The sequence below is a fragment of the Rutidosis leptorrhynchoides genome, chromosome 9 (assembly GCF_046630445.1).
Source record: "Rutidosis leptorrhynchoides isolate AG116_Rl617_1_P2 chromosome 9, CSIRO_AGI_Rlap_v1, whole genome shotgun sequence".
Lineage (NCBI taxonomy): Eukaryota > Viridiplantae > Streptophyta > Magnoliopsida > Asterales > Asteraceae > Rutidosis > Rutidosis leptorrhynchoides.
Genome location: NC_092341.1, coordinates 301466672 through 301491976, shown reverse-complemented (window position 1 = coordinate 301491976; position 25305 = coordinate 301466672). Strand labels below are relative to the sequence as shown.

The 25305-nt window shown below is 34.5% G+C and overlaps 3 protein-coding genes and 1 long non-coding RNA gene across 4 annotated transcripts; 2 read left to right on the top strand and 2 right to left on the bottom strand.

Annotated features, from left to right (window-relative positions):
- The first annotated feature begins 7681 nt into the window (after positions 1-7681).
- Positions 7682-8170, top strand: LOC139867419 (uncharacterized). The gene is made up of 3 exons (XR_011765834.1): positions 7682-7758; positions 7880-7981; positions 8093-8170. It is a non-coding gene; the product is annotated as an uncharacterized lncRNA (long non-coding RNA).
- A 616-nt stretch (positions 8171-8786) lies between these two features.
- Positions 8787-11007, top strand: LOC139868917 (histone deacetylase 14, chloroplastic-like). The gene is made up of 4 exons (XM_071857254.1): positions 8787-8855; positions 8965-9216; positions 9996-10171; positions 10511-11007. The coding sequence occupies exons 1-4, from the start codon at positions 8787-8789 to the stop codon at positions 10815-10817; spliced, it is 804 nt and encodes a 267-aa protein (XP_071713355.1). The 3' UTR covers positions 10818-11007.
- Positions 11008-11965: 958 nt separating this feature from the next.
- LOC139869348 (histone deacetylase 14, chloroplastic-like) lies at positions 11966-16784 on the bottom strand. The gene is made up of 8 exons (XM_071857662.1): positions 16699-16784; positions 15356-15567; positions 15127-15228; positions 14905-14985; positions 14735-14791; positions 14318-14569; positions 14023-14207; positions 11966-12405 (listed from the first exon to the last, which is right to left on the bottom strand). The coding sequence occupies exons 1-8, from the start codon at positions 16739-16741 to the stop codon at positions 12099-12101; spliced, it is 1239 nt and encodes a 412-aa protein (XP_071713763.1). The 5' UTR covers positions 16742-16784; the 3' UTR covers positions 11966-12098.
- Positions 16785-17949: 1165 nt separating this feature from the next.
- LOC139866409 (epi-neemfruitin B 7-O-acetyltransferse L7AT-like) lies at positions 17950-19437 on the bottom strand. Its single transcript, XM_071854642.1, has one exon. The coding sequence runs from the start codon at positions 19402-19404 to the stop codon at positions 18079-18081; it is 1326 nt and encodes a 441-aa protein (XP_071710743.1). The 5' UTR covers positions 19405-19437; the 3' UTR covers positions 17950-18078.
- Between the last annotated feature and the right edge of the window lie 5868 nt (positions 19438-25305).

The window sequence follows — 25305 nt, the reverse complement described above, 5'->3', positions numbered from 1 at the left end:
ACTTTCCTACAATATTGAATCTCAATATTGATACGTTCGTGAATCCGAGGCCAACCTTGCACTTGTTAAATGACGTTATATGTATTTTTACTACGAAATACAGTATTGTGAGTTTCATTTGCTCCCTTTTATATGTATTTTTGGGACTGAGAATACATGCGCTGTTTTTATAAATGTTTCACGAAATAGACACAAGTACCAAAACTAATTCTACGTGGGTTTAAACCAGAAATATACCCTTAGCTTGGTAACATTAAACTACTTGTCTATGTACGGTAGGCGCGAATCCTAAAGATAGATCTATTGGGCCTGACAAACCCCATCCTGACTATGGGATGCTTTAGTACTTCGAGGTTATTTTAAACACACCTGATCTGGTATACTTCAGAAGGTAAACATGAACGTTAAGGCTTGTTACCGGGTGCTTACAACTTATAGAGTACTTTTATACACTTGCGAGTGTACATATATTTATAAACGGAAATCTTGTGGTCTATTAATATATTGAAATGATTGTTATGATAAATCTATGAACTCACCAACCTTTTGGTTGACACTTTAAAGCATGTTTATTCTCAGGTATTAAAGAAATCTTCCGCTGTGCATTAGCTTATTTTAAGGATATTACTTGGAGTCATTCATGGCATATTTTGAAAGACGTTGCATTCGAGTCATTGAGTTCATCAAGATTATTATTAAGCCAATTATAGTTTGATGTATTATGAAATGGTGTGCATGTCGTCAACTTTTGTTGTAAAGAAAGTTTGTCTTTTGAAAACGAATGCAATGTTTGTAAAATGTATCATATAGAGGTCAAATACCTCGCGATGTAATCAACTATTGTGAATCGTTTATAATGTATATGAACGGGTCCTTTCATGTACCCGTCGTGTTTATCCCGGCATGGTCTAGATACATGCAAAGTCATGACAAATTTATCAAGTATAACCTTGAAATGCCACGCTACCGTGACGACGACAGCGTGCTACGAATATAAAAAAATTATACATATTGCAATTACAATTCAAACACATTTAATACAAGAACATATTTTCATTATAACATAATAACGTTTAATTACAATCGGTGGCATTACAAAAATCACATGTCCTAATCTACTTAGGAAGCATTTCTTCGATCTTAGCCACTGTCAGCCCCGGCTGGCTCCCCATTGCCTCGATAAAAGGAACTTTAATATCCTTAACATCTGCGACAGCCGCATCGTACTTATCGTACGAATTTGGATCCACCTGTTGCTGAACCGCTTCAGGTACGGGGTCTGGAAGTGAGTTGTTTTCGTTTATCACGGTGTAGGCTTCCAAACGCCTAACACCCTTAGCAGCCTCTAGAAGCCTACCAAAAGGACCCATGACATGGGAGGAGGTGATGGCCTTGTTGAAGATGGTGGGGATCAGGGAGTGTAGCTGCTCGAACTCATCCGCTGCTTTCTTATTGGCAGCGGTTAGCTCCTGTACTTGCACCGCCAGCAGTTCCTTGCTTATTTTCTCTTCTGACAAGTCCTTTTGGGCGACGGACAAGTCAGCAAGAGCCTGCTTTTCCTTTTCTGCCTGGACGGCCAACTCCTTGATGGCACGTTGCGCCTCCTTAAGCGCCTGTCTTTTTTGGCGCTCAGCCTCCGCCACCGCCTTCCGGTTATTAGCCATTCCCTCTCTCAGGGACTTAACCTCCACATTCACCTCTTTCAAAAGAGATTCTGCCTTTCGGCAATGCTGCTCCAGTCTAGTTGAACGAACAATCTCATCCCGGGCCAACGCCAACCCGTGATGGATATGTTGAATACGGGCGTGACGGGCAGCGTTGTCGGGCATCTTTTTCAATTCCTCTGCCATAATAGGAGGGCAGATTCTCTGTAGGTACTCAAATTGGAAGTACGCATCGCCATGGGACACGTCCCAAATAGTGTCGAGGTGAGCAAACGTTGGATGGTTGCCAAATCCGGGAGAATGGGGAATCTCCATTGAGCCGCTGTGTTGGCCGAAATGTTATTGACCGAAACCATTGTCGGAACTAGATAGTGTCACGGCTTTCTCCTTTTCTTGGACATGGGAGATGTCCTCGATATTGATGATTGGGGGATTGGTTTGATGCCCTGAAACAATAACTTTTATTAGTTTCCGCCATTGTGATCTTGGTGATGTATTAAGTTTATTATCCGCCATCAGGATTGAAATAGTATCCACCTTGGCTGGGTTCATGTTGAAAACTCTCCAGGTTGCTCTCGGCAATTTCCCTGGCGCTTTTCGGGTTTTTGTTACCGCCAGGGGTCACCAAAAACATGGCCGGGCTGTAACTCTTTTGCCCAATTGACGGCTCCGGAGGTGTAACAGATAATGGTTTCGGATTGGTGATAGGTGTAGAGGTCTGATTCTGCGACGCGCCACCAGTCTCGGTGGTGGCATTTGTTGACGTTTCAACAGCTGGCTCCCCTCCCCTTCGAGGATCTCCCTCAGGTAGCATGGACTTGTCGACTTTCTTGAACTTTAATCCCTCAAGCGTGGGACGGCGAATAGCTTGTCCGAAGTTCATTGCTGCACAGTTAGAAAATATATTAAAATATTGACAAAGGGAGAAGCATTACAAAGAACGCTATGGCACCAAGAGCATACCCATTCCGTTATGAAGAATTATAGGCACCTTGTTTGTCCAAGTCCATTAACATTGAATGTTACCCAGGTTCAGCATCACCTCTGTGTAAGGATGCATGTCAAGTTCGGCGTCCTTACAGAAGTTGAATAGAGCGCGCTCCTCCGTAGTCAAATTCGGCGTCTTTGAAAGTTCGTGTGAACGGCTGAAGTGCCACGGAACTAGATGGACATGCCCTTCGCCGAGCGCGTTCTGATGAACCTATACATACATATCCCTCCAATCATGGAGGGAGGGGGATTTCTTTGAAGTGAAATTACACTTATTTTCGAAGGTATACCAACCCTTCCCAGAAGCAGATAGCTTAAACGTCGCCCGAAAAATGTTCAGTAGAGCGGGACGGTTCTGCCCCCTAAAAAACATCTCAAAAATAATCACGCGTTACCACGCGTGAGGATGACGCTGGGAGACACTAATATGATAGTGCTCTAAAACAGATGCTATGAAAGGCAATAGCGGTAAGCGCAGATTGCCAATCGATATCGCCTTTATGTACAATGTGAAGTGGTCCGCTGGAGGGGTGTGAGCACGCTGCTCATCCGTCGCCACCATAACATGCCATCCGGTAAGCGGCGGATATTCACCAATGAAATCCTCAAGCTGGTTAGACGTGACGTTACTCAGCTCTCGTGAAGCCTCAGCCTTAGATATGATATACTAACCTTGGTATTAACTGAAACGGTACGTGAAGTGGAAGTGGGAAGTAATAGAAGAATCGCACAAAGTATGCTTTAAAAGATAAGTTGCAAGCGCAAGGGGTGAGTAAAAATGAGAGGGTAAAACCCTCTATTTATAGAAAAAAATTTTGGATGGGCCATCCTGATGGGCTTTAATCCTGGAAGTCCACGTGTTTTTCACCACAGCTTCACGACCGTTGAATTCGCACCATTTCAAGTCTTACAGCAGTAACAATTATGGCGTTTACCTAGGGAATACCACGTTTGGCGGCTGATGGGATGGCTTGTGTCAAATTCACTCATGATGATTATATATATATATATATATATATATATATATATATATATATATATATATATATATATATTATAAAAAGTGGAACTCATTCATTTTAATAATATTCATACCCCACCATTTCGTAAGACGTGATATTAGTGGTGTCATTCATATTTAGCAGAAAGATAACTGTTATTTTGGTCACGTACAAGTACATTTTGTACCTAACCAAACTGGGGGGACTTAATGACGTATGTCACGCCACGCTGCGTCACGTGTTGCGTCACGTGCAGCGCATGGCATCCAACACGCTAAATGTTCTTAGTCAGCTTCATTAAAGTCGAATATACGTCACGGAACCGTTGCCGTTCCATTTTACATTCGGCTGGCTTAGCAATGACAAGCTGGACTGAATCTCTACATTCCAGGAACGTGGAGGACGTGGAGTAGGTTGTAGGCATGATTAGAAGATTCTAGTGGCAGTTATGGAGATTGGGCACTAATATAACGGTTATCATGCATAACCGTCGATTATTTATCTATAAATAGTGCTCCTAAGCCTCACTTTTCAGGCTAATAAACTCGCACACACTAATCCTCTCTTCAAGCTTACCTTGGAGGCTCGACAAAAGACAAACAACACCACCACATTCACATCCCATTTAACCGAAGGAACCCCTTCCAAAGGTTAAACTCTCCTTTTAATTCACTTGCACTCGAATCAGACATTTTTGGTTCGATCAAAATGTGAGAGAGATATAAGGACAACAACCTTGAAGATTTTTTCTTTATTTATTCAGGCATTTAATCAAACACTTGGTGTGCAATCAATATTTGACCTATAAAATTACAAAAAAACAAAAAAAAAAAACATCAATACACATAGAAGTAACTAATCTGAATGTCACCTTAATGTATCCTTCATGCTTGTTCAGAGCTAGTGAACCGGAATCCAAATTAACTCAGCTTTGATCATTTTCTACAGAAAATTTTAAAATGGAATTCAAATCAAACCCGTAAGAACCCTAATTTGATTTTTAAATTATGGAATCCAAATTTAAAATGTTGAAAAAAATCAATGAGTAGTATTAGGGTTTTAACAAAAAATAATAAAACCTGTCCTTTTTCAGCAGTCAGACAACCATCTGTTGAATCTTGAGGACTCAAATCGATTGCACCATAAGAACCCTAATTTGATTTTGAAACAGGAAGGAACGTTTTTTATTGACGATTGCAACCTACGAACCTTAATACTTCGTGAACTATTTCTGATTCGTAATTGAATGGAAGTTATCCCTAACTGCAGCGTAGATTGCATCATATATATATATGTACTCCTCGTTTCTGTTTTAATAATATTTCTGCTTTTCAAATAAAAAAAATTACAGAGAAAGAGAGGGTGCGCTTTTTCTTGAATTAGGTTTTGTGATAATGGAAGAGTAACCCCGTATCTTCTTCGTTAGGGACCGGATTTGTTTAAGGATACTTTTGTCAATAAACAATTAAAATAGAGGAGAGAGACAAATATTGAGTGATCAAGTAAATCTATGGTCACTATTGAAATATGGGAGTTAATCCAATGGTCCTTTTTGTTCCATTTGAATTTTTTCAAAATTGATTAGCTAAAATCAACTTTGTTATTATTATATATAATCTATCTATACATCTATCTATACATTATTATAAAGCGTGTGCCAATAATCCTACGTGTCAATTTTTTAATTAATCTGAATTAAATTTGTATATGTGTCAATTCCCCAAACTGAATTAAATTTGTCCACATGTTATTTTCTCAATTAAACTGAATTAAATAATATTTATCAATTAACTTTTTATATAGGCAAAAATTTATTTACCATACTTATCATTGAATTCAAAGATATTTACAAATTATTATACAACTACACATACGTTTCTTAATAACAGAATAATAATAATAAATAATAAATAATAATAAAAATATAAATATGTATTATTATTTTCCTACGTATGTTAATATCTAATTATATAGATAAACAAAATCATAGTAAATCACGTATATATTAATAAAATAGATATAGATAATACTAAAGAATTTGAATGCTATTGTACATCTATTTAAAAGTATACATTAGTATATTTATTGTGAGTTGATGCTAATATAATTTATTATCTATAAGTGTTTAAGTTTGTTATCTATATACATGTATAAGTTTATATACGGTATGTACAACCTCCATTCAATAGACTCATACAACACTCTCAAAATCAAACAACTTTCAAAAAATATAAAAATAATTATTATATATTTGACAGAAGCGAAAACGTATATTTACAACATTCATCTAATGGACGAGCTCATAAAACACTATCAGAATTTAAAAAATTTTTTTGAAAATATGAAAGTAATACTATTATTATATATTTGACAGTAGCAAAAACGAATAATTACAACTTCTATCCAATAGACGGGCTCATAAAACACTATCATAATTAAAAACTTTTTAAAAAACATGAAAATAATACTATTATTATATATTTTACAATAGCAAAAACGTATATTGACAACTTGCGTTCAAAGGACGAGCTCATAAAGCACTATTAGAATAATAAAAAAAAGGTTAAAGCCATAAATAGGTCATATACTTTCATTTTTGTCCCAATGTAGGCTATATACCCCAAAAAATATCAATATAGGTTATATACTCTTAAAAGTTGTATCGATGTACACAAATTTTACAAGTTATCTGCTGAACCGGTAAAGTTAATTATTTAACATTTTTTTGCATTTTATATGGCTCCAAATAGGTCATATACTTTCAGTTTTGTTCCGATATAGGCTATATACTTTCAGTTTTGTTCCGATGTAGGCTATATGCTTTTACCTTTGTTCCGATGTATCACCAAAGTCATTCTCCACATAGGATGTCACGTCATCGTTTAGTTGTTTATCCGGTTAATAAGTTTTGTTCGTTCATATTAGTACACTTTATGAAAGTATATAGCTTACATTGGTATTTTTCGGGGTATATAGCCTACATTGGAACAAAAATGAAAATATATGGCTTATTTAATTTATGGCTTTAACCCTAAAAAAAACTGTTTAAAAACTTGAAAATAATACTATTATTATATATTTAACATTAGCGAAAACGTATACCTTCCGTCCAACGGACGGGATCATAAAACTTAATATATAATATAATATAATATAGATAGGTAGATATAGATTGGAATATTTTTTGAATGAAAAATGCCATGTGTAAACAGTGTAATTAGAGAAATTCTAACAAAGTAATTATATTATTTTTAAGGAAAGAAAGATAAATAGTTATTTTAGATTTCACATAAAAAGAATAAAATAATACACCGTCATATGATTTTACCCTAAAATTATCTAATCGGAACCCTAGCTCCGTTTGCTCTGTGCCTAGCGAGATGAATATGAATAATCTTTATCGTCATCAATATCATAATCTTCGATCAGGTGAATGATCTACTTTGGTCGTCTGTAAATTTTATTTTTACTGTAATTTTTATTTTTACTGTTAAGTTATACTACTCAAAAGCTTAGATACATATGATGATGGGTTTAATATAATAGCAACAACAGCCAACAAGTGTGTCTCCCATTAGTTGCTACTAGTTCTTTAACAATTTGATACAAGCGTAATTCCCTGTCCCACATTGGTCACATATATTTATATTATCAATTATTAAATTATCATTTTATCATTAACTATTAATTATTCCCTGAAGTCGCAAGATATAACTAGTTGTATTTCAAAATATATGTAACTAATAATTTAAATTACGTTGCTGCAGCTGGTCAGTTCTTTATGTCCATAAGGACAAAGTATTCGGTAGCTTCTTCTCAACTAGTAGTACGTGACAAGACATATGAGGATATACCAAAAGTAGTTTATAGTTTAAGTACTCATGCTAATGCTACGGATCATCATCATCATCAAAAAAAAGAGGTACAATATTTTCTTCTAATCTAATGCTCTTTAGTATTATAACAACATAGATAGATTCATCATTTGTTTGTATACAAATTAAATGACAAAAAGTTTTCATTTGCAGGAGCTGGACCTAGAATGTGATACAAGAGTTCCTTTTATTTTGAGTGCTCTTGAAAAAGCAAAACTCACTCCAGAGGTAAATAAAACATTTAGTATTGGTATTGGTATGCTACATTGTTTGATATTGTAATTGTAATTAAATACGGAGCACTTTTTATTTTTACTGAAATGGGCTAGCTCTAATATATCCCTTGCAGTTTCGAGGATCTGAGATCGTTCAACTTAATTGTTCTAGAAATGCTACGTTGAAAGATATAAAAAGTGTGCATAACGAATATTATCTTTATCGTCTCAAGAAGGTAATACAATTTCCTGCACTTCGAAATGTTATTTTGTACATTTGGATCAATTATATAATGAGATCTTTGCCACCTATTCTAATTAATGGTCTTATGTTTTTATATATATAGGCAGTGGCAAAGGCTAAGACTTCAAAATCGAGCAATTTTGATCTTGAAATGTTAGAATTTGAATATGTCACTGTCACGGTAAGAAAATTCCATGCACATCTACATTTTTCTACCGATAGTAACTTTCCACGGTGCTTATGTGTATTCTCGTGTTTTTAGAACTAAGATCATATAAAACTTTTGTATGTACAAACCTTAGATATGTTTTACACACCCACTTATGTGTGAAATTTTAAAAAGGCGCGAGACGGGGTCGAGATGGTCGAGAACTCGAACTCTCAAAGGGTCGAGATGGTGGGACGTTAGAGGGTCGAGACAGATGTTGACCGACGTTGGCTTATAAAATTTATACACACACACACACATAGATTTTAAAGTAAAAAACCTTCGTTGACCAATTTGTACCTATAATCGCTATCATCGCTAATATAATAAAAAAAAAAAAAAAAAAGTAAAACTAAACGACAACAATTTTGACCGAATTTGACCTGCGTTGACCCCCTTTTGACTATTGACCAACTTATTAGACGTCAAGACGGACTATCACCAAACCGCCGTTTGCAACCCTATATGTGTGTCTCTGTGGGTGTATGCGATTAGAAAATAAAGGGGACAATGTGTATCACGTGTTTTACTCTATGTATTGGTTTATCATCTATATATTTATATAATGTCTTTTGAGATATTTATATAAATGATGATGCAGTCATATGAGGATTCGTTGGCTGTTGCTGGAGCAGGCATATCTTTGGTTGATTTTATGGTAAGTCTGCCCTAAATCGTTGTGTTTATGATTTATAGTTATTATGAGTTATTGTTTAATTAACAAAATTTAAATAATTGAAGTTTTTTTTGTATTGGTGAAATTGTAGGTGGCGGCCTCAAAAATCGATGAAAAGTCTCCAGTTGGATTTGCCCTAATGCCACCTGCTAGGCACCATGCACTTCTAGACGAATCTAAGGGATGGTGCTATTTTGAGAATGCTGGTATTGCAGCACGATATGCTCAACGTGTCCATGGACTAAAACGTGTTTTGATTATCGATTTTGATGCCCATTTCATGTCTTACACTAATCATGCGTTCTATGATGACCCAGACATATTCGTTCTTTCAACTCATAAGGTAAGTAACAAACTTTCATCTATCTACTTACTATTCTCAAGGATTATATTGATATGGATATGGACTAGTATATAAATAAATTGATTAAATTTATACTAGCTTAAATGAACACAAAATACTTACCTAAACTGCCTACCAATCCTCTTAACCCATAAATTGTTGACATTTGTCAATTACTTATTCTCTCTCTTCCCTTGATTTGTTGGTTTGACCACGTGTCATTATTTTTATTTGTAAGGATAAAAATAAGGAGGAAAATCATTACTCAAATTTCTAATATATAAGGCCATGCAAGATCATTCCCTATCTTGCGTGAAAAGGAGAGTTTGGCGCTAGCTAAACTTAAACTTTAACTTGGACAGGCACGGGGGCGCTAAGCCGAGCGAAGTTCAGTTAACTAGCAAGAAGTTAAAGGGGTTGATACCGATGTAGATGAGAAAAGTTCAGTTAACTAAAACTAAGATAGGAAGTGACCTAACAAGTTGTTATATAAAACAAAATTTATTTTCGGATCCCATGTTTTAAATTGTAGTTATGCCTATTGCAAATGAGTGAATGTTAAACGTATAATCTAAGTAAGTGAATATCTTGCAAGTTCGATTTAGGTTGCTTTTATAAATAATAGATGGTGCTTTAATCAGGTACCTATCTAGCTGATATTTATATATGTGTGCATATCTATATATATCAAGTTACTTCACCTGTTTTTATAATGTATGGCATTTGTTATTACTCATCTTAATATTGGCTGGCTTCAATATATATCATATATTCATTAGTCTGTAGGGTATCACGGCAAGTTTAATGAGACTGGGTCTGGGCTTGGTGAAGGAGCAACACTTAATTTGCCATTACCGGACGGTACAGGTGATATCGCAATGCGAAATGTGTTTGACGAGATCATTGTACCGTGTGTCCAAAGATTTAAACCGGATATGATTATTGTATCTGCAGGGTACGATTTTCTCCCAAAATAAAGATCTAAACCGGCTATAATTATTGTATCACAAGATAGCCCAGTGCTTAGGGCCTTGAGTTCCTTCCAAGAGGTCTCAGGTTCGAATTGTGCCTAGGACAAATATCTTGTGTTGGCCAGGGATGGGTTAGAAACAACCAGGGAGTAATCCTGATGGGCTGCGTACATCAGAGTAGCGGGTCGGGATTACTCACCCTCTCGGGTAGCCTGAACAGGGAAAAACCTTTACTTTTTTTTTTACTTATGTGTGTGCGCGCGTGTGTATTTATGTATTTTCTACATGCATTTGTTTTTACATAATTTCATTTTGTTCGCTAGATATGATGGACATGCAACTGATCCCACGGGGGGCTTTCAGCTGACAACTGGAACGTATTTCACGCTAGCATTAGGCATTAAGCAGCTTGCAAAAGATTTGTGTGGTGGGCGATGCGTGTTCTTTTTGGAAGGAGGACCGAGCAAAGGCATTGTGTCGTTTTCTGTTGCTGAATCTTTTCGTGCTTTTCTTGGAGAACCGAGCATGGCTGATGAGTTTGAGAAAAAGTATGCAGTCTTCTTGCACGATGAACCAATTAATAAGATTAAAGAAGCCATTCAAAGGACCAAGAGCGTGCATTCTATCTGATAAATAAATAAAACTCTGTTCGTTTTAATAGTCCACTTTTTTAAGATAGTCCACGTTTTTTTAGTCCACTTTGTATTTCAACAAATTAAAAGAAGTTATAATAGAGAGAGTATATTTCGTTGGTGGAAAATGAAGTTACCGAGATTTTCTAAAATTACGATTTATTGTCTGGGGACTATTAATAGTCAACTTTTATTAAGATAGTCCACGGCGGCAATTTTTTTTTTAATTAATTTTGTTTTTCCGGCACAATTATCTGGGCCCATGGGCCAGACCACTTTTCTAGTTCATCAATAATAAGTGAACTGCTACTGAATTTAGAGTTAAAAGGGCAAAAAACGTCGACCTCGTATTGCAAGGCTACATAATTGACTGGACTGAAAAGAAAGAAAAAGATGTATCTTTATCTTTGTGGAATTTGTAAATAAAGTGGTCATGTTCGAAAATGTGTGCCTCTTAGCCTAAAAGATTAGTAGATCCATAACAAGCTTCGTGTTAAGGTAGTTTTATTATCTTTAACTTCTTAGTTAAATAGTTTTTTAGCAGTGTCTTTATTTTATTTATTGTTATTAAGTTTTCTGGAGCGGCACCGGCACCGGCTTTCCAGGAAACGGGCAAAGGTGCCGGGCTGCCCCCCCCCCCCCCCCCCCCCCCCCCCCCCAAAAATAAAATTATCAACCAATCAAGATGCTTGATTATTAAACTATGGTATTTAATTTGACAAATACATGATTATGGTATACTCTTTTCATACATATGGCACAACCTAATTCTTATGTTTTTAATCAAAATACTTAAAAATTCACCTAAATACTAAAAAATTTCCCACATCGATCCCTAAAAAACACGATCACACACACACACACACAAAAATTGTGACTTCTTGTTTCTATATTCGTTGCAACAAATGAAAAGGGTAAAAAATAACAATCTGAATTTAAATCTGCAGAAAATGTACTTGCATAATAGAGACACAATACATACAATATACAATCACATTTACAATACAATACAATAAAAAAAAATTACAATACAATAAGAAAAAGTAATGATAATATGTCCCCGTACTTTTATACCCGGTTATAATAATAATAAAAAAAATAACCTACGAATATACAAACGAGCTAAATGACGCTTGATAAGGTTTATGACTGTTAAATTGAAGCATACATATTCTCTACATAATTTCAAAAAATATTTTGTAGGAGACATCTAATGTTACCCAAACCGACCGATATAAATGAGCTGGCGGAGATGAAAAGATTGCGGTTATTTATTTAGTTAAAGAGAATGCAAGTTCTTGACCCTCTGAATGGCTTTCTTAATTTGAGTAGTAGGTTCATCCTTAAGCCAATAATCAAACTGTTTCTCAAATTTGTTTGCGATGCTCGGTTCCCCAATAAAAGCACGGAAAGATTCTTCAATAGAAAACCTTAGGATATCCGTACACCATCCTCCTTCCAAGAAGAAGACGCATCGACCACCACATAATTCTTTTGCAAGCTGCTTTATTCCATTTGCTAGCGGATAAGACGTTCTGGTTGTCACTTGCCAACCGTTTGTTGACTCCTTAAAATGTCCATCGTATCTGATCATCCAACATAAATAATGCTAATAATTAATAATAATACATGCATTATAAACATATGTAAGGAAGGGGATATATATATATATATATATATATATATATATATATATATATATATATACACACTAATGAAATGACCCGTGGAATCACGGGTTTGTTTAAATGAAACAGTTTAATGATATGTTTTAAGTATTAAGTGAACGTAAATGCTAAAGCCATTTAGTTTAATGACCCGTAGAACCACAGAGTCGGACTAAGAAACTCGAAAGCTGAACATTTCATCAAACACCTAAATTGCATATTAAACAATCCACATCCAATCATAAGAGATAATATTGGTCATTTTATTTTGAAAGTGTAAATTAAAATATAAAGTTAGAATTGGTTTTCCTTGCCTAGCTTTTATACCTTCTCGTACTCAATTTAAAATAATTAATTAGAATAATTCAAAATTATTTAATTTTAATAATTAAAATAATAATCATTAATAAGATTTAATAATTAATTAATAAGATTTAGTTTTAATTAAAAATTATTTAGATTAATGACATCAATCATCATGCTTAGATTTCTTTTCTTTTGTTTTTTGATTTTTTTTAACAAAAGAATTAGCTTAATAATGACATCATCCTTATAGGATTTTAATAGAAACTATAGATATATATAGGGGTAGGATCAATGGGAAAAATATGAACATTTAAAAAAGACGAAAATATGAACATTTAAAAAAGACACTTCGTGATGAATGTTATTATTTAGGCGGGAAAACGATTGACAAAAATAACATTCAAGATAATATTGATCGTGAAGAATGTTAACGTTTTTTTTCATGTTTTGTGAAGTACTTTTTTGTCAAAATTTAGCCCGATTTAGAGTTTAGGGTTTAGGGTTTAGTCCCTAAACCTAAAACCCTAAACCCTAAAGTCTAAACCGTTCGTGTTAGAAACTCAATCTAAATCCTAAATCTAAACCTTAAATCTAAACCCTATAAACCCTAATATCTAAACCCTAATATCTAAAACCTCAATATACGCTCGAAAAACACGATAATTATTATATATTAGTTCTTCGAGCGTTTTCCCGCCAAAATAAAAACATTTATCACAAAGTGTCTTTATTAAATGTTCATATTTTCATCCAATCTATAATGTTCGTTAACAAAGTTTTTTCAAAAAACGAAAAAAAAAAATTTGCTTCTCCCCGCTTCCCTCCGATTGGTTACTTCCCCCTTGATCCTACCACTATATATATATATATATATATATATATATATATATATATATAATGTTCGTTAACAAAGTTCTTTCAAAAAACAAAAAAAAAAAGAAAATTTTTCTTCCCCCGCTTCCCTCCAATTGGTTACTTCCACTTTGATCCTACCACTATATATATATATATATATATATATATATATATATATATATATATATATATATATATATATATATATAATGTTCGTTAACATAGTTTTTTCTAAAAACGAAAAAAAAAAGAAAATTTTGCTTCCCCCGCTTCCCTCCAATTGGTTACTTCCCCCTTGATCCTACCACTCTCTCTCTCTCTCTCTCTGTGTGTGTGTGTGTGTGTGTGTGTGTGTGTGTGTTAAGAATTAATTACCCTGCAGATACAAGAATTATATCGGGCTTAAAGCTTTGAGCAGAAGGTACAATGACTTCATCAAATGCAGCTCGCATTGCGTTATCACCGGAAAGTTCTGGTAATGGCAAATTAAGTGTCGCCCCTTCACCATTCCCACATCCGATATCATCAAATTTGCCCGTATCAACAGGGTAGCATCCGTCCTGAATTTAACCAAATATATTGCGCCCACCATTGATTGAGATGCTAATATGAAATATAAAATATTCAGAACAAAAGGATAAGAGGATGTTTTATTTGTTCATTAGCTTACTTGGTGAGTTGAAAGATAGAACACGTCTGGGTCATCGTAAAACGCATCACTAGTTCCATTCCCATGATGTGCATCAAAATCGATAATGAAAACACGTTTTAGTCCGTGTGTGCGTTGAGCGTATCGAGCTGCAATAGATACATTATTCAAAAAGCAACCTCCCATGGCCCGATCTCGAACCGCATGATGTCCAGCAGGTCGTATCAAGGAAAAACCAACGGGAGGGTTCTCACTCATTCTTGATGCTGCCACCTATAAGTATAAGTAAATAAATGTATAATTCATTCATATATTATTATTATTATTATATTATTATTATTATTATTATTATTATTATTATTATTATTATTACTGTATTTGGCTATAAACTAGCTAGCTAACAGAAACAGACCTATGACTCGGGTTAGGGTAGCTTACCACAGAATCAACCAATGATAAGCCTGCTCCAGCAGCAATTAAAGAATCATTAAGTGTCTGCGTGGATTCATTTCCATGATTAAAGTTAATGAGTATCATTGGAAAGAAAGAATTAAAAAAAAAAAAAAAGATCATCAAAAAACAAATTTGTGGACAATGAATGGTGTTACCGAGCCAGTGACATAAGTGGGCAATTTCGACGATTCAATTTCTAACAAGCCATCTTCTGAAGCCTTGGCATCTTCCACGGTCTATATATATATATATATATATATATATATATATATATATATATATATAAACAGATTTACAAGAACACAAAAGACCGTTAATTAATAACACGTAAAATATTAGATGCAAACCCACATATAAAATATGTATTGATTGATTACCTTCTCAAGAAAAGAATAATAAGATGTTGAATGCACACTTGTTATTTCTTCCAATGTAGCTTTTCTAATATTTATAAGTTGTTTGATCTCAGATCCTCGAAACTACATGCATATAAACAAAAGTTTAATATACCTCTGGAGTTATAAAGGTATAAAGAAAGTAAAGTGAAAGACAGATCGAAGTGTAACCTACTTAAACGAACGTGAGCAGAAAGTTTAATATGCGTACCTCTGGAGTTAGTTTAGCGTCTTCAAGGGCAGACAGAATCCAACGGATTCTGGTATTCATGTCGTTAATATATCTCCGGTTATGACCCATTGCAGGTGCTAAAATATACATCACCTTTGGCATATCACCATCATCAATTGTTTTAGTAGCAGGCTCACAAGAAGCTACACATGAACATTTTGTCCTCGAAGATAGGAAGAACCGGCAACAAGCTGCAGAATCACAAGAAACATAATTATTCATTGTTTGCAGTTTGATTGCTTAAATTAACTGCCAAAGTAAGTGAGGAATATTTTACTAAACAGCTCTGTTTTTTTTTTTTTTTTAATTAGAAAGAACAAGAATATGTGTACACCACTACACCTTATATGCTTAAGGTGATGGTGATGAAAGATTAGGGGCTCTAATTGTTTTGTGTTTCAATTGGGTCCATTTAAGTATTTGGCTGTTTATAATATCGAATTACATCTACCAAATTACAGCAGATTTTATAACCCTAAACTTATTGGTGACGCAAATCACCAACAATTTGTTGTATATTAGAGTTTCGAATTCGGATTTCCGAGAGTCGTGTAATCACTTTCAGATCAAAGTATTTCGATGGTACTATCGAAATCTCTAATCGGATAAAACTCAAAATTATTGAACAGAGAATATGTGTTTTGTGTATATGAATTTGATAAAACGTACCAAAAAAATAACCAAAAAACGGGAGTTTATAACTGCCGAATGGCAGTTTTATCTATAACTGCCGAATGGCAATTTCATAACTGCTAAAAGGCTCAAATCCGGGCTTTTTATTTTGGGTCAAACCGGGTCAAAATCAAATTTTAACACATTTTTAATAAAGCGATGTTAACCCCGCCAGGGGCTCTGCCCCTTGGACCCCACTATTGGGGGCGCTGCCCCCGAACCCCCGTCATAATCAAGATAAGTTCAAACAAGTGTGCACTCCACACTTTTCCGAACTTGTTCGATATTTATCAAGATTATTTTGGTTAACAAATTAATCCCATTACACTTAAATCATATTGGTGACGCAAATCACGAACAAAACTTAATGAGTTACTACATAATTTTACTACTCAACTTGAGAGTTGAAAGCTCAATCTCCATAATAAAACTAGTAGAGCAAATATATATGTACGTTCTCTCCATATACTTACGAAGAGGACAGATTAGGTCTTTTATTCTTTTGTGTTCTAATAAATAGCTCTGCTATGCTATGGCTCAACTTCTGAGTTGAAAGCTCAAGCTCCAACATACAAATAGTACTGTAGTAATTAACTAAGGTAAAATTAACACTAACAGTAATTAACATAGAACACACAAACTATGTAGACCTGATCGATGATGATGAAGACGACGGATATAAATATTATTCATTTTCTTCTCGCGGAGAAATTAGGGTTTCGATCAGATACTTTCGAGAGAAATATATGGTTGTATCTATACACGGCGTATATATAGTTTATGTAAATTTAGGGGGTCGGAATTGTTATGTAATTAATTAAAAAATTATAATAACTAGAAAAATACAGGCAAACGCGATACGGCAGGGCCTTTCGGATTGTGTCGGATTGCGTATTCACATTTAACGTAGCGTTATGTATTTACATAATTAAAAACACATTGTTACGGGTATATTTGGAAACAGGTGGTTAGTACCTAGTATGCCTAATGTACTCCGCGTTTTTAACGTCAGAAAATAGCGTAACAAAGGGAACAGAACCATCGATATGATGTGGTTAGTTTAGGTTGTTTGTTATACGTGTACGTACATGTAAAAAAAATATCCCGAAATATTTAGTTTTTTTAAAACAGTCCGTTTCGCGCGTATCTAGTTGCGTTGTGTTCGTAAAATTATTTCGAGTTGGACGGTGAAGTCGGAAAAAATTAACTCGAAGCGAGTGAAAAGATACGACCCGTTAAAAATCTGGGTAAAGTTTTTTTTTTTTAATTAGTTTTTGGCTTTACATTTTACCCCCATTCATTGGGGGTTGAAATTGTACATAAAGGTTAAGTTTGGGGTGTGATTATAAATCTGTTTGAAATGTCGTTTTGGCCTTGAGGATACGATCAAAATCTAGACCTCATTTAGTATATAAGGAAAATATAGTTATATAGTTATTTAGTGTAATAAGTGTTCCTAATACTCCGTATAATTTATGAAAAATATTACATAAAATTTATGTTCAGTAACAAGAATTATTCCAGTTCAAAATGACTCAACACTGAATGTTGAACCATTCAAATCATATGTCATTCAAAGATCGAAAACAAACGCACTCAACGTTGAATAATTCAACATTCAGTGATGAACTATTTATTTAAAAGGTAAATAAACGCACTCTTACTTTTTCCCATCTTTCAGTTCAAAAATTACACAACTTCAGTTATACTATAGTTACCTGAATGATTAACCCTTTAAAGATCAAATATATCCCGAGATAAACTTTGACCAAGGTGAAATTAACTTGTCGGACCAGATTTGATACGATTGCCGATTAGTTTATGTAAAGTTCATCTTGACTCGAAAGTGGTAAAGTTTAGTTTAACTACCTTGAAGTAAGAAAAAAATCTTACAACTAAAATGATAGGTAACCTTATTCATTTCAACAATGGTTACAATCAAGGAACCTTAGTTTACATAGGATTCATCTCAACAAAGACTCAAAAAGTAAAACAAGAAACATTATATCTCTTAATTGTTAACGCCATCTTCACTTATTCATTTGCAAAGGACTCGTGTCAATCAATGCATATTCCAATAGCTCGGGATTATGTTTTAAGATATGCATTTCGTGTTCATCCAAACACACCCATGCTTCAATTCCATCACCATATTTCGTATCCATTAAAATCACAAAATTCATAAAAACCGGGCTACCTTCACAAACGCTACCACAAACCCATACGGGCTTTCCCCACCCAAAATCCACGTCGTAAAACCCCATTTTACACCAACTCGTAAACCCGATATAATCCACACAATCTTTAATACTCTTAAGAGACTCTTCCATCACTCTTGTCCCTTTATCACCTTGTAGTTTCTTCACAAACTCGCCATTGATCTTCGACACACTATCGCGCACTTTTTCAACAAGATCACACAATCGTGCGTTTGCATTTGTTCTACATTCCGCACTCGCTAACCAAATTAAGTTCCCAATCGAGTTTTCTGGTAAAGTTGAAACCAACCTTTTACGAAGGTTAACTACATGGCTTAACAAAGATGGTTTTTTAAAACCGGTGTTTTCTTCGGTTGCAGCCATGATACACTTCCATAGTAAACTTGACACTACCTCTACACGGGTCGGGTCTTTTAGCCCGTTTGCTGATGCCTTTGCTTTGAGACTTGATAGTTTCGATGAATCAAAAACAAATCTTTTAGTACTACACTTACCCATCTTAAACAAAGATCCAAACATGACCATTGATGAATCTTTGAGCCACAAATCTTTAGCAGGAAATAAAGATGGTGCACTCATGTTTGGATACACAACATCTTTTGACCCGAAACTTGACCCGGCCCATGCTTTAAGAAAAGTACTCAATGCAGCACCATCAAGAACTTTATGAGAAATGCATAAACTAATTGCAATCCCAAAACATTCAAAAATGTTGACTTGAATATTACTCACACAACTTCCTTCAATAGAACCATTAAAATAAGGCTCACGTGGAAGAAAACGGTTAACGAGGTCAAAATCAGGACGGTTTAAGAACACATCAAGGCGAGTATTGACACGAGTGACTGCAAAGTAAGCACCAACGTCGTTACAATCAATGCAAAGATCGTCTTTGATGGTTCCAGCTAATGGGTAGAAACAAGTTAACGTTTTGGATAACGAATCTTTTAGATGTTTTAACCGTTCTTGAACCTCGAATTCGTTAAGATGATCTTGATTCGGATAGTATAGGATGATGGGTGCATAAGGGGCAGGAATGAGTTGATCTAAGATAGAAAGATTGTATGTTTTAAGGTGTTGTGGTGTTGGGGATGATGGTTTAATGTATTCATTAGAAATGATCTCAACATTCACCATTTTTGGTTGGATGAGTTTGTACAACACAAAGAAATATAATCCAAATGATAAGTTTTGAAGTTGAGTTTGTGTTCTTATATAGGTGAATGACATAGACAAGCACAATACTTGTTGGGGACTTTTTACACAAGTACTATGATATTATCTAGTGAGTGCCCACTGTACACAATAACGGATAAAGTTTTTTCTATTCACACAGTCACACTCTATTTAGGGGAGGCTGGTATTTCACTAAGCAGTCTACCTGATTAATCTCATGATAATTTTCTACCTTTTTCCGACCACTCTAGGATATGCTTTCAGGTTAAGTCGAGACTTTATAATCTTATAAATATATCATGACCCGAACACTATGGGATCTTGTGACTTGCTGTTAATCTATCAGTTTTGGTAGTTAACATATATGTTCATAAATGAAATTCTGGATAAAAATTATAAGCTAAACCAATTTGCCTATAAAAAATATAACCAGACTTGTACGTATATTTCGCTATGATTTTATTATTACTTTGAGTTAAAAATTAGTCTTAAAGTCTTAATTATGGTCCCACCCATGAGCTCTTATCTCATACTTGTGGAGCCTGTTAAGAGATAAATCAAGTGAAACATCCATGCGGCAGGCGTACATATCTGAATTCTAGTTTTTCTATAGAAAGAAAACGAAGTGTTTTAGTTTGACTGAAACTTAACTGACCAATTAAAATTTAGTAGTTTATTACAACACTATCATTAATGGGAGTTGTAGGAGGTATTCGGATCTTCGGATCGATGTTCTAGCGAATCTTTGACTTTCGGGTGTCGATTTAGTCGAACCGGATCGTATAGATCGGATTAGATCAACGCCTAGAGTCGTTATTCGACTTGGGTGGGTTTTCGGATCTGATCTTGATGGAGAGAAAACAACTAGGAGCGGTTTTTGGTTATGGGATCATTAACCACAAATGAATACATACGCTCCCTTATATACTCATATGGGCCGACAGTCGATCGTCGGGCCCGTCTGACTTTAAACTTGTACCGGTTGATACGAACTCGGGACTTTTATGCACCAACATACTCCCCCTAGGACCTAGTTCGATCAACATTCCTTCTTTACTCGGATTTGTACACCAACAAACTACCTTGAGGGTCAACATACTCTCCCTCGAATGTGGCTTTACATTTAATTTCACGAGACTTTCCCTTATGCACCAATAAACTCCCTTAACTGGCACATATATTCTCTCTTCATCTTTATCTTCGTCATATTCCAATGATAATCGCAAGCCGATACAATCATCATGAAATACGATTACTTGAACCTTTAAGAAAAATCTCTGTCGATACTCGGAGACTTATTCTCAGCAATCTTCAAAGCACACCAGTCACCAGATTAACCCTAACTTATGACTATTGTGACTTCAGGTTCTTCATTCTCTTCAAATCTTCTTAGAAGCAGCGGAATTTTAAGATTTGACATTGTTTGGCCCATAAATAATCAGACGATTCTGATTATCCCACAGTAACTTCTATTTCTTTCTAAAGCTTCATAACCTGCACATGTAAACATCACAAAGCACAATGACATATATAGACATGAGCACGTTAGACATAATCAATCTCTCGTTTCTTTACAATCATAAACATTTAAAATATGCGACACGATCAATTAAGCAGTTTCATTCCTTTCTATCACGTACGCCATTCCTTCACTTTCATCAGAACTTCAGAAGCTCCAACTTTAACTTCTTCTTGCAGTTAACATGGCTCGTACGTATATCAACTTTAACAAAATGTTGGTCATATAAAACATTTATCTCAAACACACACTGGTTTAACCATTTTGACACAACATTCTTCACAAACATTCAAAATAAATTGTTTAAACATTTTCAAAACACTTTAACTTTTCAAACAAACCTTTAGCTACAGTCTGATACGTCAATTTGAATTCACATGAATAACCAGAGATAACCAGAAAATAAATAAAAGAGAAAATATTTTTGTATTTTATAAATTTTATGCAAAAACACTAAAAATATTTTTGTATTTTTCATAGTATGAATGCATGTATGAAAAGCAAATGCAATTACACTAAAATACTAACATGCATTTTAACATAAACAAAATCACATATTTTTGTGAGATGTTGATCTTAACATGGAATCAATACTAAACTATAGTAGCAATTTATCATTGTTCAATTCTTAAGATTAAGTACCTACAGATTTAAACTCTGATTATAGATATCAAGTCACATTAAGCTTTCATATTATTTCCTCATAGACATTTTGATGATCATGTTGATTAAGTACATTAACTTATTGCTATGTTAGATTAGATCGTAGAATTAGTCCTCATTTGAGATCGCACGATGTATCAGGTAGTCAATTGAGCACTAAAGTCAAGACGCTGTCCGTTATCAATAGCACATACTTTTGATCTAATTGATCAGGAGGTACTCTCACAGTATTTTGAATATTCCTATCAGCCTTGGGCTTCTACCTCAACCTATACCTTCGATTTAGATGGCTCGGGTAGATCTCATAGTATTTTGAATATTCTGAGATGTGCATACACAAACGCTATAAACCCCATGCTTTTCATCTGTAATAGCATAACTTAGAGTACATATCTGTAAATATATTTCTCGCTTCTTGTCTTAATGGGTATATCGTATATCACAGGCACAAGGATGCTCAGCAGTTCAATGTGAACCCCTGGATCAACAATCCAAGCCACGCGAGAGCGGCACACTATGAATGATTTGAGATTTGAGCACATATCTTCTTTAATTATGGGACTCTCCTCATTATATTTCTTCTTGATTGATTTTGACTTGAATACTTCATCTTTGAACATTTGAATATTGTTTTCATCTTGTTGAAACTTGACTTGAACTTTATGCAGATGCTCGTTGACTTCATAGTTACTTTAGATGCTCAAAGCATTCATAGGTGTTCTCCCTTAAAGACAAGGACGGCCCGTGATGGTTGGATATACTTTTAGACATTATTTTCGAAATATATTTACCTCTATGTAAGCTAACCTTTCTATGGGTCTGTTTGTTTGCTACTGAATGGTGCAATTCAGAGCTGAACACTGAACCCTTAAGCATTCAGTTTGTTTGTTTTGCAATACACATAACCTCTGAATGGAACCATGTCCTCTGAATCGGTCAGCATCTCCACCCTCTCTGAATGATATACCCTTTGGTTCAGCGTGAGTTTTCCAGGTCTGCCCTCCCATATTTTATCCCTTTTATTTATCCTCTCACTTCTCCATCTTTCTTTTAAACCTTTTAACAACCCCTAACACCACACTCATCTTCATCCCCTTTGAATAAGGGCTTTCTTCTTCTTCTTCTTCTTCTTCTCCTTCTTCTTGAACCTATACTTGACAAAATTGATTTTGTACCAGACACAACCAACACCAAACACAATTTATAAAAGCAAGCTAACAATACCTATGGTTTCAGTTGACGATGACAAAGATCTCGCATTGATTTATAAAGATCAGAGATGAATGAAGTAATGGACTTGTTTACGGATCTGAGTAGACTTTTGGGGCTCTACTTGGATAACACTATTTCAATTTAATGTCTAAACTATTGTACAGTAATTGATCGTGTTTTTATTGGGATAGTAAATTGTAAAAGCAAGTATACTTACAGTTATTTTTAATGTTAATATGTTAACTATTATAATTACAAACAATTGATATCATTAAATTGAATGTATTATCTCATGTAATATTATAACTCATAGAAGGTTAAAATAGTAATTTTTATCATTCAGATCATCTATTCAGAATACTTATCAAACACCATTTTTTCATTCAGATAATAGTTCATTCAGTGTCTTTGAACTATTCAGCATAGGAATGATTCAGCGCTAAATCATTCAGTTTTTATCAAACGCACCCTATGTTTAGATTCAAGCATTACGAGCCGATAGAAATATGATATACAATATCTGTACAAAATATCCTCACCTTGTATTGATCACATGAATATCCCAATTAGTCGTTAGACTCAATGGTAGAGCAAATTTTGATTATTGCTTGGGGATATTCATCGCCAAATATGTCTAGTATAAATCTCAATAGGGAATACCCTCACCTTCTGTTGATTTCCTGAACAATTATTTCTAGAATATGCACACGTGATAATTAGGTGACTACCGTTCAACCGCTGTAAATCTTTCCATGATTTCCTCATCAAGATATTTACATGATTATGAGTGTGATCATCTCATTCTATGATTGAGTCATAAGGCTTAATAGTACTTGATATGAATAATCACTGATTTAATCTATACTACTTACGATACAAGCCAAACGATAAACATGCAAGTTCAGTAATACAGTCATCTCCCCAACATGTTGATCAAGCAACTCATTTTTTGATTTTCTATTTTTTTTGTGTTTTTCATTTTATCATTTTTTTTGTATTTTCGGATGTGGCCATTTTCTCCCCCTAAAATACTAAAACCGAAAATATTTTTGGCTTTTTGGATTTTATGAAATCAGAAAATAAACTGCAATACAAAAATTTAAACTACCTAACATGCAAATGTAAACAAATATAATAAAGAAAACATAAAAAAATTGATTACTCATTTGACGTTTCATTTCTGGGACGATATCAGACTGATTTTTGACACCAAATTACGTTACTCAACGCATTCTACATTGAATTGTGTAGAATCAAACAACATACGTTTCATTCCGGGTTGCATACAGAAGTATATACAAGCCATTCTCCTGGGCAGTTATGTGCTGAGCCGCCCCATTATCGACAATCCAGGTACTATCAACAAGGTTAAACAAACATGGCGACCTGCACAAACTCAAAAACAAAATTAGTTCAAAATGGGAACTCAAGCCCAAATGGCAGTGGGTTTCCCGTCGACACCAATAATGAAATGTCCCGTTCTTATTGATTAAAAACGTTCCATATTAATTGATTTCGTTGCGAGGTTTTGACCTCTATATGAGACGTTTTTCAAAGACTGCATTCATTTTAAAACAAACCATAACCTTTATTTCATCAATAAAGGTTTAAAAAGCTTTACGTAGATTATCAAATAATGATAATCTAAAATATCCTGTTTACACACGACCATTACATAATGGTTTACAATATAAATATGTTACAACAAAATAAGTTTCTTGAATGCAATTTTTACACAATATCATACAAGCATGGACTCCAAATCTCATCCTTATTTAAGTATGCGACAGCGGAAGCTCTTAATAATCACTTGAGAATAAACATGCTTAAAACGTCAACAAAAATGTTGGTGAGTTACAGGTTTAACCTATATATATCAAATCATAATAATAGACCACAAGATTTCATATTTCAATACACATCCCATACATAGAGATAAAAATCATTCATATGGTGAACACCTGGTAATCGATATTAACAAGATGCATATATAAGAATATCCCCATCATTCCGGGACACCCTTCGGATATGATATAAATTTCGAAGTACTAAAGCATCCGGTACTTTGGATGGGGTTTGTTAGGCCCAATAGATCTATATTTAGGATTCGCGTCAATTAGGGTGTCTGTTCCCTAATTCTTAGATTACCAGACTTAATAAAAAGGGGCATATTCGATTTCGATAATTCAACCATAGAATGTAGTTTCACGTACTCGTGTCTATTTTGTAAATCATTTATAAAACCTGCATGTATTCTCATCCCAAAAATATTAGATTTTAAAAGTGGGACTATAACTCACTTTCACAGATTTTTACTTCGTCGGGAAGTAAGACTTGGCCACTGGTTGATTCACGAACCTATAACAATATATACATATATATCAAAGTATGTTCAAAATATATTTACAACACTTTTAATATATTTTGATGTTTTAAGTTTATTAAGTCAGCTGTCCTCGTTAGTAACC

Coding starts and splice junctions, on each gene's coding strand:
- LOC139866409 (XM_071854642.1), bottom strand. CDS start 19,404: ATGGTGAATGTTGAGATCATTTCTAATGAATACATTAAACCATCATCC.
- LOC139869348 (XM_071857662.1), bottom strand. CDS start 16,741: ATGAATAATATTTATATCCGTCGTCTTCATCATCATCGATCAG. Junction 15,229..15,355: donor ACGCTAAACTAACTCCAGAG/GTACGCATATTA, acceptor ATATGCATGTAG/TTTCGAGGATCTGAGATCAA. Junction 14,570..14,734: donor TATCATTGGTTGATTCTGTG/GTAAGCTACCCT, acceptor TTATACTTATAG/GTGGCAGCATCAAGAATGAG.
- LOC139868917 (XM_071857254.1), top strand. CDS start 8,787: ATGATGATGCAGTCATATGAGGATTCGTTGGCTGTTGCTGGAGCAGGC. Junction 9,217..9,995: donor TCGTTCTTTCAACTCATAAG/GTAAGTAACAAA, acceptor TATATTCATTAG/TCTGTAGGGTATCACGGCAA. Junction 10,172..10,510: donor ATGATTATTGTATCTGCAGG/GTACGATTTTCT, acceptor TTTGTTCGCTAG/ATATGATGGACATGCAACTG.